Below are 14375 nucleotides of genomic sequence, written 5' to 3' on the forward strand. Positions count from 1 at the left end.
CCGGAGCACGTCTTACATAGGCATGTAGTCCAGATTACGTCTCTGTGTGTCCAACCGAATGCTCGGGTCCCATGGCACATGGGGGTCCAGGTCACCTGGTACGTGTTCCGTGAGGGGTTAACTTTCACAGCCAGGAGGGTGTCACCTTTGCCCTAATCACCACCTGATCCTGGGCTGATCTGGTTTGCACAAATACGCATTTACACCTCTTCCTAAATGCGGCTGAACCTACTGTTTCACATTTCTTAGTCCTCATACACACGGGACATTTTGATGACGGCAGTAACATTAGCTGCGTAAAGTCACATTAAAAACATAACTTTTTCAGCTTTTTTGCATCAGCGTTTTGCCGCGATTAGTGTCATTTTCCTGCGTTTTCCCGTGTTTGTGTTTTTCAGCTTTTTTGAGCAAAAGAAATTATTTTTTTGGTCAAAAAAACTTCCACAAATGCTGGTTTGTGGCGTTTTGCCATGTTTTTCAGCATTAGAGCATTTTTACAGCTAAAAAACTTCTCTAGAAACCCACTAGTTCTTATTTATTTCAGGTAGTTCTGGGTTTTTTTTTCCAGCCAATAAACATCCCAGCAAAAAAAATGTTGATTACAGTCTATGTGTGCATGGACACATAGGATAACATGCTGGGGGGTTTACTGGATGTAGAAAAAAACGTCAAAAGCCAAAAACAGCAGCTTTATCAAAACGCCCCGTGTGCATGAGGACTCCCAGGCTTAGAGAAGGAAGAGACATTAAAAGGCTTTTTCACCTTTAATTTAATCTGTTCTTATTCATTTAAAAAAAAATAATTTGTATATAGTACATGCAAATATATTAGAATACACTGACCATTGTACAAAGTCTTATAGGTTATTGCTGCTGAGTTATAGGTGAATGTTATCAATGGGTATACATATTGTAGTTGCCTATGGGGGGTATGATATAATAAAGTTCATAGTTTGGGATCATTTCAGGGATTGTCGAGTACATCTTCGGCTTAGTATTCTCTATTCAAAATGATAATTGTAACCATACATTATTTAGATAGTGAAGTCTTTAAGGTGAGAACGATCAAAGGATTCAAGATCAGCTAGAAAGCATAACCTAGAAATAATTATGGATTTGCAAACATCAGGGTAAGAACGGGACGTAGTGCACTGATACATAGTGAACACCAATAAGGAAGGGAATAGTGGCAACAAACAAGAAGAAAAGGGAGGTGGGTGGGAATAGAAGACTCTCCTAGGTGGTACCCCCCTCTCAAACATTACTCAGAGGCTTCCAGTTAGTATATTTAGAGCTCTATTTACTTTGTCATAGATATGAGGTGAAATGTGAAATGAAGCCTTGTGGACCATGTTACACTGAAACTATCCATCTTATCTCATAAGATAATAAATAAATAAAAGTGTAGCGTGTTATCATATCCTTTTTCAAGGAATCTATCTTTCAGGATCATAGCCTGAGAATAATATACATCTAAATTTGTGCAATTGCGTCTAACTCTTGTGAATTGACCTTTTGGTATGTTTGCTAACCAAATAGGATGATGGCATCTGTTGATGGGAATATAACTGTTATAAAGTATGATTTGGTAATGATCCTTCCATCAGTATTCGTAAGTGTGAGATCTAGAAAGTTGATTTCTAGTTTACTATAAGCATATGATAGACTGATGTTGTGCGTATTATTATTCAAAGTACCAAAAAAAGTTAACAAGCGATTCTTCATTACCATTCCATAGTAGGAGGACATCATCTATGTATCTTTTATAAAGTTTCAGCTCTGGCCAGTCTCTGGCATAAATGATATCTTCCTCCCACCTCGCCATGAACAGATTGGCGAGGCTGGGGGCAAATTTAGCCCCCATAGCTACTCCTTTAACTTGCAGATAATAAGTCTTGTTGAACCAGAAGTAGTTGTTAGCCATAGCAAAATCTAATAAGTTAAGAATAAAATCTTTCTGTGCAATAGGCAAATTACTATGATGTGTCAAATAAAAATCCACTGCCTCCATCCCATCACAATGTTTAGATGGATGCTCACCTATTCCGCCTTCCTAAGTGACCTGGTTGGATATTGATTACACGTGCATTATCTATGCACGTCCGGTGAGTGCGCAATTTTATCATTTGCCCCAGCAACTACTTGCCTTGGTATACTGCGACATCAAGTGGATTACCTATATATTTTATGAACTATTTATTCATGCGTTTATAATGTTTTTTGGACATTTTATTATTCATTTATATACTAACATTTAGCGCTACACATTTATTTATTATCTTATGAGGTTTGCTGTGATTACCTTGAGTGCATTGGCCGCTGATTTTAGAGCGCTCACTTTTCATCCATTTATTTTATCCATCTTATCTGTCCTTCTGCCTCCTGTTTGAAGCCAAATTTGGGGGCTTGTGGATGGATTTCTCAAAGTATAAGTTGGTAAAGGGTAGACGCTTCATGTTCAGGTCTGTCAACCTGTTACAGTATTTTCTCAATATCAGTGGCGATTCAGGATAATAAATTAGGTGGTGTCAGAGAAATGGGTTAGTTGTGAGTTCCATCCATGCCTTGTGGTGGTTATGGTAGGAGGGTAGACTTTGGGCTAGAGAAGCAAGTTTGCCATGTTGAAGAATTCGGTTAATTCAAAGTCTGCCTTCCCTTTACCATATTAAAAAGTTGTATCGGTTCATCACTGGGGGGAACAAAACGTTAAAAAGGGGAATCACAGATTTGAATGTACTTGAGATCTAAAACATTTGCAAACTTGTTGTAATCTTGCATTCCATTACACTTGGTGTAAACTAGATTGTAAGCTCGAAAGAGCAGGGCCCTTGACCCCTCGTGTTTTGTTTTGTTACTGTATTGTCTCATGTTCTGTCCCCCACTATAATGTAAAGCGCTGAGCAAACCTTTTGGTGCTATATAAATACTGTATAATAATAATATAATAATAAACAGTCACCAAACATTGGGCTAACAAAGCAAAAGCTGAAATTGTCCCCCTTGTAGCTGTTCTAATAAAACAGTCTTGCTAAATACTCAGGAGGAAGTGTTGTGGTACTACTGCCAAAGGTCCATAATGTCCTATCTAGACCATAGGCCCTTCCCTCCCCCAGACCCCCAGGAAGACTGCTTCCTGTTAACCCTGGATCCTGTTGTCCTGCAGATCAAAGACCAACATAAGCTCCTCTTCCCACTATATGTAAAGACAGGGCTGGGATAGTACAGAGGGCACACCTACCGAGGGGAGTGGCCACAAATTAAAGGGGGAACACCTGCCTAGATGCTGCAAGGGCGAAAGTTTGTATTTCCCACAGTTCAGCTTTAAAGGACATCCAAACTCATGCACAAAAATGTAATATATTGCAGCTTGCTATTCCTTGGATGTGGTAGCTGCATTCACATTCATTTTTCAGACTGAGCGTAATTTTCAGCAAGTACAGAAAATACTTGTTGATCATGCCAAAAATAGAGTGTGTTTGTGACTTCTTGCAAATTTAATTAAAGGCATAAACAACTTTATCTTCCTTCCAAGCCATCTTTTGAAAACAATATATTCCATTGCTACCCATATAATAGAAGGAGGATGTATTTGTAGTCCAAATCAGAGAGCTGCCTAGTTATAACAATGGCTTCCTTCATAAATCCAGTGCAGGATAAACCCTGATACCCAGGTCTAATACTGCAGAAGGAATTCAGTGATTGGAGGAGAGGCTAGTCGCATAACTTTGACTGGTCACATGCCTGGGCTGTCCTTTTCCTATTGGTATAAATGTACTCTGCTTACTTTGGACATTTATGAAGAACACTCTTGTACTCCTTTTTTTTTTTTTTTTTTTTAAGTGTTTACAGAAAAAATGTAAAGGTAAACTAACATTGGACACCCTCCCCACCCAACTCAGCCCCTCCGGTACCCACTGTACTTACCTTGGGTTTGCTGAACTGTCAGCACCCCCACAATTGCTTCATTGGTCTAGGGATTGGAAATCCCTGATCTTCTCTCTCTTCTCCATCAGTGCTTCTACCACAGACCAGATAGATCCATCAATGTGACAGCACTGACCAATCAGAATCCATCTGGTCTGCCTTGGAAGTGCTGAGCAACTGTGGGGATGCTGGCAACTTGACAACCCTCACGGTAATTGCAGTGAGTAACGGGAAGGGGGGGTATGGGGGGGGGTTGAGTGGGGTAGGGAGGGTGTCCAGTATTTAAATTTTTTTATAAAGGTGAACAAACACCTAAAGCAGTGATATTGCCAGGGTGCGACCTTTATAAATGGAGCTCTGTGTCAATTATTGGAAGATTGGAGGTCTCACTGCCCACAACCATGCAGGGCCTGGCACAAGAGTAATGTCAATTTCAAATCTTATCAGAGTGAAAATTGGTGCATCAAGCCACAAGTGATTGTGTGGGCACCATACCTGTGGCTGGCCAGGTGACATTCTGATTTCTGATAGGATGCCTGGTGAACAACTGTGCCGCTGTACTAGCAATCTTTATGGGGTTGCATACAACAGGCAACATTTATCTGCTTGGATCTGCCAACATTTCCTGGCATTTATAATGTTCCTGTTCAGGGGCGGACTGATAGCTCATGGGGCCCCCGGGCAATATGGGATCATGGGGCCCCTGTGTCCTTGTCCACACTCAAAGCACACCCAAAAAAGCCTATAAAAAAGGTACCAGGGGCATTTCATGGGACCCCTACTGACCCTGGGCCCTCGGGCAGTGCCCAAGTGCTCAAATGGTCAGTTGCATATGCTGAGAAGTGGTGGGTCTGTGGTAAATGTACGGTATTTGTGTTGTTGACTTAGGTGAATGCTGATTGTTTTCCATGGATGGACATTCACTGGAACAAATAGCATTCATGCAGATTGGATTAGCAAATGCAGGTTGAGTAATTCCGTGAGTGGTGGTCTTTTTCCATGTCTACATTTCCTTCATTTTTTGGGCAATGAGAAAGAAAGATTTCTCGACGTCTACAAGATCCCTTGAAGTTTTCCTCTCCACATTGTTGTATTGTAAGATTTTGAAGCCTCCATCAGTTAAAGCCTTCTTTACAAAATCATCATCATGTGTCAAGAGATGGTATTGGTGTTCCTCAACTGTAAAGAAACTCACGTTGATATCACCATAGATCAAGAGATATCCTCCCAGCTTAATATAGGAGGAGAACTTCTTCAGGTTCTTGTGGTAATCCTCTTGGTCTTTGCTGATGGATTGTAGTGCCCACATGCTAAGGAGACAGTCGACTTTGGGCAGTATTAGTGACCCTGTGGGCTTTTCTTCTGTGAAGTCACATTTACTGACATGGGTCAGTTTAGCTCTTAACATTTCCTCTCTGGCCTGCCAGCTATCGCTGAAAATTAATACAAATACTAAAAGTAGAATAACAGTAATATGATCATCCTAGAAATAAATCATTACTATGTAAACCCAACATTTCATATTCCTGATATGTGTCTGCTGTACCATGTACTTCGGAAACTTAAATGCAATAAACTGATAATAGTCCTTAATGTGAAATTCATAAGTGCAGATGCCCCTTTCACAACCAAGAAGTGATGCGTGCTCCAGGGGCGGACTGACAACTCATGGGGCCCCCGGGCAATAGGGGATCATGGTGCCCCCGTGTCCTCGCCCACACCCAAAAATACCTATGAAAAAACCAATGAAAGGTACCAGGGGAATCTCATGAGGGCCCCCTACTGACCCCGGGCCCTTGGGCTCAAATGGTCAGTCTGCCCCTAGCATGCTCTGTGCTCCCTGCCTTAGTGCCCCCTAACTCACCAGCTGTAATGGACTCTTATGGTGAAGTAAGAGGCATTCACAGTTCAGTGGTGCATGCAGAGTTATGCTGGATCTTGTAGTCCTCCTGATTTAAATGATGCTTGTTATCCTCAGTGATCCAGATATGGTGCCGATATATGGTATATGCATATAAGGAATGGAGAGAGGCATCCAAATAGTGTAATTCCATCCATCACTAACGCGTTTCGCCCTTCCCACTGGGCGTCCTCAGAGGCATCAAGAAATCGGCCAGTGGGGACGAAACGCGTTAGTACGGACGGTGGTGATGCCATCACAAGTGTTTGGAGAGCACAAGCAATATACTGCCGTTCTAGCCGGTGATTCATGTAATTTTTCTCTGGAATTATGTGAGTGCAATATAAGTGTGTCTGCTTTTAACTAGTAAATGGAATTACACTATTTGGATGCCTCTCTCCATTCCTTATATTTCATATTCCTGATATGTGTATACTGTACCATGCACTCATGTTAAAAGTATCCTATTCTCTTTGTATATCATCCTTTGTGTGAAACACCTGGTGGTCCTTCCAGTCCCTCTGCTTTCCTAATAAAAACTGATCACACTAGGCATGAGAACACAGTATGGCCAGTTCTCTAGCTGTGCTGAGAACTCAGTCTGCTCTCCTCCAGTGATCAGACTTCTCTTTATAACCCCCCCTGCACAGCCATTCTCTGGGAAGACCAGTGTGCTGATGTTTCTTTTCCTCCAGCTCTTGTGCAGCTGACAACAGTGAGTATGTGATCACTTATTAAAAAGGGCAAAAAAAGTATTTATAATGGTTTTTCTATCTATACACAAATGTGTTGGCTTTCATTTCTATTTTAAACTGAATTAGTTGTTTTACAAGGTGACATGCATATACTTTAAGTGTGCCATTCATTCTATGTGTGAAAAAAAGTCATTTTACTCTTTTAGATTTAAATCTAGTAATGGTGTGGCACTGTAAGCTTTTTTGAATGTATTCCTTAGTCTGGACTCTGAAAGCTGCTAGGTATATAAACTGAACTTCGCATGCTTGTAAAATGGTAATAGAGAGTGATATAACAAATGACATTTGATACAAAACCTGCTGTCTGTTATCTCCTTCATAACATTTGAGATGTGTGTCCAATCATAGGCATCTGGTTCCCTTTGTACCCATTTTTCCAGTTCCTTGAAACAAGCATCATTCAATTCTAGAACAGTAATTTCTTCCAAGAACTCACAGATTGCTGCCAGGTGATGGATGGCGGGCGCAAGACTAATGTCAATCAAATGTTTCCCTTTAACTAAACCTATAAAGAGAGATCAATACATTGGTTACAACATTAAAAAAATACCTATATATGTAAAAAAGGATTCCTGTGATATCCCCCATTGGCAAAGAAACTAAGTGACAGCTGTGTCTCAGCTAACGAGTAATATACAATTGCTATGGCCACTGTCCAAAGCTAGCTGGGTGGGGTTCAGGGGCGGACTCATGGGGCCCCTGGGCAATAGGAAATCATGGCGCCCCTGTGTCTTTGCCCACACTCAAACCACACCCAAAAAAGCCTACGAAAGGTACCAGGTGCATCTCATGGGGCCCCCTAATGACTCTGGGCTCTCGGGCAGTGCCTGAGCGCCTAAATGATCAGTCCGCCCCTGGTGGGGTTCTACCATGCTGTCTAGCATAGGGTCAGGTACTCGTGAGTATAGAAAAGTTACTCCTAATTAAACCGAGCCATGGGCTGATTTGTGGTATAGTGCAGCTGTAGTACAGTGTTAGAGTTGTAGGGATAGTTTGGCTTTAACTCTGCTTGTCATCTCATCTTATCTGTAGGATTCATTCAAACATCTTTCCAGGTAACAAAATATCTAATACCTGGTCATTCAGAACCAGATATGCAGTATGTGGTGTCACATCCCTGTACTGAATACATATAAAGCCATACTTATTTGGAAAGGGGACTTTCACAGCACCATACATCAGTGGCGTCCCTAGGCAGGTGCCGGGCTGACACCTATCACACGGGGTGACACCGGACCCGCTCCACAAAAAGGTAAGTTTTAAAGCAAGCCGATGATCCCTGCAGGATGGATTGGATCTGCAGTTTGAGCATAATGGATAAGAGTCCAATCCATTATGCTCCTCAGTCCGCAGATCCGATCCATCCTGTGGGGATCGTCGGCTTGCAACCTATATGGGGTTAACTGGTCTCTCCACAAGCTCCACGAAAAAGTACGTTTTAAAGCAAGCCAATGATCCCCGCAAGATGGATCAGATCTGCGGATTGGGGAGCATAATGGATCGGACTCCGATTCATTATGCTCAATCCGCAGATCCGATCCATCCTGCAGGGATCGTCAGCTTGCTTTAAAACTTACCTTTTCATGGAGCTGGTCCGGTGTCATCCCCGCAGGATGGATCGGATCTGCGGATTGAGCATAATGGATCGGAATCCGATCCATTATGCTCCCCAATCCGCAGATCTGATCCATCTTGTGGGGATCATTGGCTTGCTTTAAAACGTACTTTTTCGTGGAACTCGTGTAGAGACCAGTTAACCCCATATAGGTTGCAAGCCGACGATCCCAGCATGATGGATCGGATCTGTGGATTAGGGAGGATAATGGATCAGACTCCAATCCATTATGCTCAATCCGCAGATCCGATCCATCCTGCTGGGATCATCGGAGGGGTGCCACCAAGTGTTACCGCACTGGGTGACACCAACCCTAGGGACGCCCCTGCCATATATAATTAACTGTTTGTTGTAATGTAAAATGTAATTTTATATATTTAGTATCTTAAAATTAATAAATTAAAAGATACCATACATGAACTGACAACACAATATGTACATGAGTACCAATAACATATATATTCATGTACTGTATATACCATGTTGTCAGTTCATGTATGGTATCTTTTAATTTATTCATTTTAAGATACTAAATATATAAAATTACATTTTAACAGTTGTTGTTCTATCATATATGGTGCTGTGCAGGGGCAGACTGACAACTCATGGGGCCCCTGGGCAACAGGGGATCATGGGGCCCCTGTGTCCTTGCCCAAACTCAAAAAAGCCTATGAAAAAGCTACCAGGGGCATCTTATGGGGCCCCCTACTGACCCCAGGCCCTCGGGCAGTGCCCGAGTTTCCAAATGGTCAGTCCGCCCCTGGTGCTGTGAAAGTCCCCTTTCCAAACAAGTATGCCTTTATAAAGTATACTGTATATTTTCAGGCAACAAGTGGATGCATTCAGTGAGATAGTAATCCTCTGCACTAAAAAAATCCACTGGGGTAGATTTACTAAAGGCAAATAGACTGTGCATTTTGCAGGTTCAGTCGCACTCATTTTCCCCCAGAGCTTAGTGAATGAGGTGAAGCTTCATACCCAATCAGGTGCAAGGTAAGTAAAAAAAAAAAAACAGCATTTTTGGTTCACACTATTGCATGATAGAAGTCAGCAGAGATTTATCACATTTACTAAGCTCTGGGGGAAGTGAGTGTAACAGCACTTGCAAAGTGCACAGTCTATTTGCCTTTAGTAAAATGATCCCTGCAGGGCAAAGTGATAGTTTCAGATTTAGGATCCCCCGCAGCTGAATAAAAGTGATAGCACCTTAAGAAAAAGCAGATTCAGTGGATAATCATTGCTGGTAGGATCACAACATGATTTAATTGAAAACAGAAAATATTTAAAAAGGATATCTCTTTTTGACATTAAAGGGTCATATGCAACAACACTTTTAGGTCAATTGTTTGAGATTAGATGTTCTTTAAAACAGATTTTCTCAACCGGGGTTCCTCCAGAGCTTGCTAGGGATTCTATGAGCAATAAAGAGTCTCTAACTCCCAGTAACCACTGATACCAATTATTTTTTTTAGCAGTCTGTAAGGGGTGGGGCAGTTTTCCCATTGGTCAACAATATAAGAGCGGCCTTCTCCCACTGGCCAATAATGACCAATGATATAAAGGGTCCTTCTCCCATTAGCCACCAATGTATGGGACCACGACACGGACTACCAATATAAGAAGGCACTTTTCCACCAACTATCAATGTAAAGGGAACTACAGTTCTCTCTGTTAGTATTTCTTTAGAGAGTGTTAGTCTTCTCTGGGTGTCAAATATGCAGGGCTAAAAATTTTAAGTCCTGAGCTACTAGCCAGGCCTTAAGAGTTACTCGCCACCAGTTGCCCCACCCAACTCCCACCCTGCTCCACCCCTAAACACGCCCTCCTAAATTATCTCATGAAATGACACTGTTAAATGTCTTATGCAGAATAAATATTAACAACAACAAATTTAACAATATTAACATAAAGCAATGTAAACATCTCCTCCATCTCATGTCCTCCTCTAACAATCCCCCTTTACCATCAGAGTTCCCATTTACCATCAGAGCCCCCATTTTACCATCAGAGCCCCCCTGTACCATCAGAGTTCCCTCTTACAGAAAGAGACCTCCAGCGGAGCTGGAACTGTGCATGGTGGGGAAGTAGAGGAGGAAAGTAGAGAACAAGTGTGGCTGGATCAGGATGATGGGGAGATGTGAAAGAGGAGACTGAAGCAGAATAGAAGCTCTAGACCGGGGAGGAGGGGAGAGATTTTTGGGGAAGAAAGTGCAGCTGCAGCCGGAGCACAGAGATCACTAACCTGTCAGATGAAAACCAGCGTGTCAGGGAGTGGAGGTTGATGCGGTGGCACCCTGTACACAGTGCCGGCCCACATGTTCCCCCTAGTGAGAGATCTGGACACTGGAAACTGAGGCTGAGGGAGGAGAGCAAAACACTGCGAGTGAGCGAGGAGAAGAATGGGGGAATGGAGATGGTGATTGGTGCACAGGTCTGGGACATGGAGCTCTGGGGTCTCTCTGCCCAGCTGCCTGTGCTGCCTTATGGTGACGTCGGCTCTGACAGTGACTCGCCCCCACGTTATTTCCACTCACCAAATGCGAGCAGGCGAGTGGAAATTTTAAGGCTTGTGTTAGATACACTACATTCTGATTCTTGTATGTATTTTTATATTTCCAGCTTACTGACCAGGCAAATGTGCTGTAAGATAGGGATGTAAAAATTTAGAAGGGGTTCCCCAAGACATGAAAATTATTTCAATTGTTCCCCTGTATTAAAATGGTTGAGGAAGGCTGCTTTAAGCAGCAAAGCCTGATTACTGGTCCAGTCCATGATAGTAAATGTAGGAGAAGCAGCTGAAGGGTTGTGTGGATGAGTATTTGTTCCCTTCATGTGGGTTTTGCATTCCCATACATGTCTATACATTCCCATACATGTCTATGGGAATCCAAAACCCGATGGAAGCAGGTCAGAGGGAGGTCACATGGATCTGTCAACGAACTATAATCTCAGAAGTGTCTCAAATTGATCAATGCAGGCCCTAATAATGATACATTTGCCCTCATCAACCGCAAGCAAGCTCCTAGTGTTAGCCTGAAACCATTGGCTGCATATCAGTGCAGCTATAATACTGGTTAATATAAAAGCAAACCCAATCACCAAAATCTCATATAGGATTTAAAATGTTTGTGTGATTTTAATGGTTACTTTCAATCTTTTCATATGGGCATTATGTTTAACTATAGGAATGGCTGGCACAAACATTCAGGCACATACTTTTATGGGGTGACATCTGTGATGTAATTCAGCTAGGTTTTAGGTTAAAGTGGTTGTAAACCTCAGACATGAAATATGAACAAAGCATATCCCTCTATAGTGTATACTTGTCTCTATTAAGAGCACTAAGTGTCATTTCTGTCTGCTGCTCTGTTCCTCTATCAGCATGAATCACTTCTGACAAGATTCCTGACACCAACAGAAAAATGGTGATGGTGAGGGACCTCCAGCAGATTGACAGTCTCATCTCTGTTCCTGTGAGCTGTGTGGAGGTGGGGTGTCTCTTCCCTCCAATCAGCTCTCAGAGCTCTCCTCACTGAGCTGTGCAGTGTGTGATTTCAGCTCTCAACCCCTGCTTTCCGAACTCTCCGTCAAGCTTTATAAATTCAGCACTTCTGAACGTAGGTAGAGAGGAGAAGGCTGCAGATGAACAGGTACAACTTACGTAGGAGGATTTGTTTCATCTCTGTGTATCATCTGAGGCCAGTTACTTCACTGGGTAAGGGTTTAAAACCACTCTAAAGTAAAGCTGTGACAAGTAACAAAATTATATACACTGCTCAAAAAAAAAATGAAAGGAACACTCTGAAAACACATCAAATCGCAATGGGGAAAAATCTCATGCTGAATATCTATACTGATATGGACGGGGTAATGTGTTAGGAATGTAAGGATGCCCCATCGTTTGAAATGAAAATGATCAACCCACAGAGGACTGAATTCAAAAGCACCCCGAAAATCAAAGTGAAAAAATGATGCAGTAGACTAGTCCATTTTGCTGAAATTTCATTGCAGCAACTCAAAATGGTCCGCAGTAGTTTGTATGGCCCCCACGTGCTTGTATGCATGCCTGACAACATCGGGGCATGGTCCTAATGAGACGACGGATGGCGTCCTGGGGTATTTCCTCCCAGATCTGGAGCAGGGCATCACTGAGCTCCTGGACAGTCCGAGGTGCAACCTGGCGGTGGAGGATGGACTGAAACATGATATCCCAGAGGTGTTCTATTGGATTTAGGTCAGGTGAGTGTGGGGGCCATTCAATGGTATCAATTCCTTCAGCCACTGGGAGCTGCCTGCATACTTTCACCACATGAGGACGGGCATTGTATTGAACCAGGAGGAACCCAGGACCCACTGCACCAGCGTTGGGTCTGACAATGGGTCCAAGGATTTCATCGCAATACCTAATGGCAGTCAGGGTGCCATTGTCTAGCCTGTAAAGGTCTGTGCATCCCTCCATGGATATGCCTCCCCAGACCATCACTGACCCACCATCAAAATGGTCATGTTGAATGATGTTACAGGCAGCATAACATTCTCTATGGCATCTCCAGACCCTTTCACATCTGTCATATGTGCTCAGGGTGAACCTGCTCCCATCTGTGAAAAGCACAGGGCACCAGTGGTGGACCTGCCAATTCTGGTGTTCAATGTCAAATGCTAATTGAGCTCTATGGTGCTGGGCAGTGAGCACAGGGCCCACTAGAAGATGACTGGCCCTCAGGCCACCCTCATGAAGTCTGTTTCTGATTGTTTGGTCAGAGAAATTCACACCAGTGGCCTGCTGGAGGTCATTTTGTAGGGCTCTTGCAGTGCTCATCCTGTTCTTCCTTGCACAAAGAACCAGATACCGGTCCTACTGATGGGTTAAGGAATCTCCTCCATGCTCTTAAGACTGTGCTGGGAGACACAGTAAACCTTCTGGCAATGGCACATATTGATGTGCCATCCTGGGGGAGCTGGACTGCCTGTACAACCTCTGTAGGGTCCAGGTATCAAGCTACCAGTAGTGACACTGACCCTAAGGACTAGTGAAAAACAGTCAGAAAAGATGAGTAGGGAAAAAAATGTCACTGGCCTCCACCTGTAAAATCATTCCTGTTTTGGGGGTTGTCTCATTGTTGCCCATCTAGTGCACCTGTTGCTAACTTCATTAACATCAAAGCAGCTGAAACTGATTAAAAACCACCTCAGCACCATAGAATCCCTTATTAGCGGAGTATTGTCCCCTACAAACAGTATCCATCTTTCAGGGTGGTGGTTCTCTTGTCTCTCACACCTTACTAATGGTTTGGCCTCGCATCTCAGTATTGGACCAGTTGTCAGGCATGTTAAAAAGCTGGCTTGAACTAGCCACTTGGGAGCTGTACCCACAATGTTAACCAAACCCTACTGCACCAGTATCCTCAGAACAGGGGCGGACTGACCATTTGGAAACTCAGGCACTGCCCGAGGGCCCAGGGTCAGTAGGGGGCCCCATGAGATGCCCCTGGTACCTTTTTCATAGGCTTTTTTGAGTTTGGGCAAGGACACAGGGGCCCCATGATCCCCTGTTGGCTGGGGGCCCCATGAGTTGTCAGTCCGCCCCTGCCTCAAAATGAATTTTCCCTCTTATTAACAACAACATGCAGGCATAACTGACAGATCTTTTAAAAACACATACCTGACTTAAATGCCTTACGAAGAGCAATCATTATAAACTCGGTGCTTGCATAAAAAAGCTGTTTTGGAATTCTTGGTGAGAAGTAGATTTCCAGTAGATTTTTTGGATCAAACACATGAACAGAATAAAATTTTTTCATGGTGGACTCCATTTTCTATATCTTCTCCGATAGATAATGTAGATAGACTGGGACCACTGGAACTGCTAGAAATGGCTCTTATATTCCAAGATGATACAACAGAGTGTATGACACACGGAGCACATGAAAAGTAACAGTGTGTAAAACTGGAGGAAACCTCTGTCTTTTATAGATTTCCAGTTCCAATAAAGTCTAAGGATGGTTCAAGTCAATTCTGTTACATAATCAGACTTTTAAAGTGGTGCCAAAAATCCTGTTTTGAGCACTGAGTGCTGTAAACATTTTCTCATTTTTATTCATTCTATAAACTCTATGATGATCAAACGTTGAGGTCTGGAGCCAGTTCTGGGCATACTGCCGACATTTGATAAAAATTCTATT

At 42.9% G+C, this 14375-nt stretch overlaps 1 protein-coding gene across 1 annotated transcript; it reads right to left on the bottom strand.

Annotated features, from left to right (window-relative positions):
* Positions 1–751: 751 nt before the first annotated feature.
* Positions 752–14172, bottom strand: LOC149442177 (nicotinamide N-methyltransferase-like). Its single transcript, XM_089656406.1, has 3 exons — positions 13856–14172; positions 6876–7083; positions 752–5356 (listed from the first exon to the last, which is right to left on the bottom strand). The coding sequence occupies exons 1-3, from the start codon at positions 14004–14006 to the stop codon at positions 4927–4929; spliced, it is 789 nt and encodes a 262-aa protein (XP_089512532.1). The 5' UTR covers positions 14007–14172; the 3' UTR covers positions 752–4926.
* Positions 14173–14375: the final 203 nt, after the last annotated feature.

Source organism: Staurois parvus, unplaced genomic scaffold (genome assembly GCF_062004578.1).
Source record: "Staurois parvus isolate SC_StPar_1 unplaced genomic scaffold, SC_StPar_1.0 ptg000903l, whole genome shotgun sequence".
In the NCBI taxonomy this organism is placed as follows: domain Eukaryota; kingdom Metazoa; phylum Chordata; class Amphibia; order Anura; family Ranidae; genus Staurois; species Staurois parvus.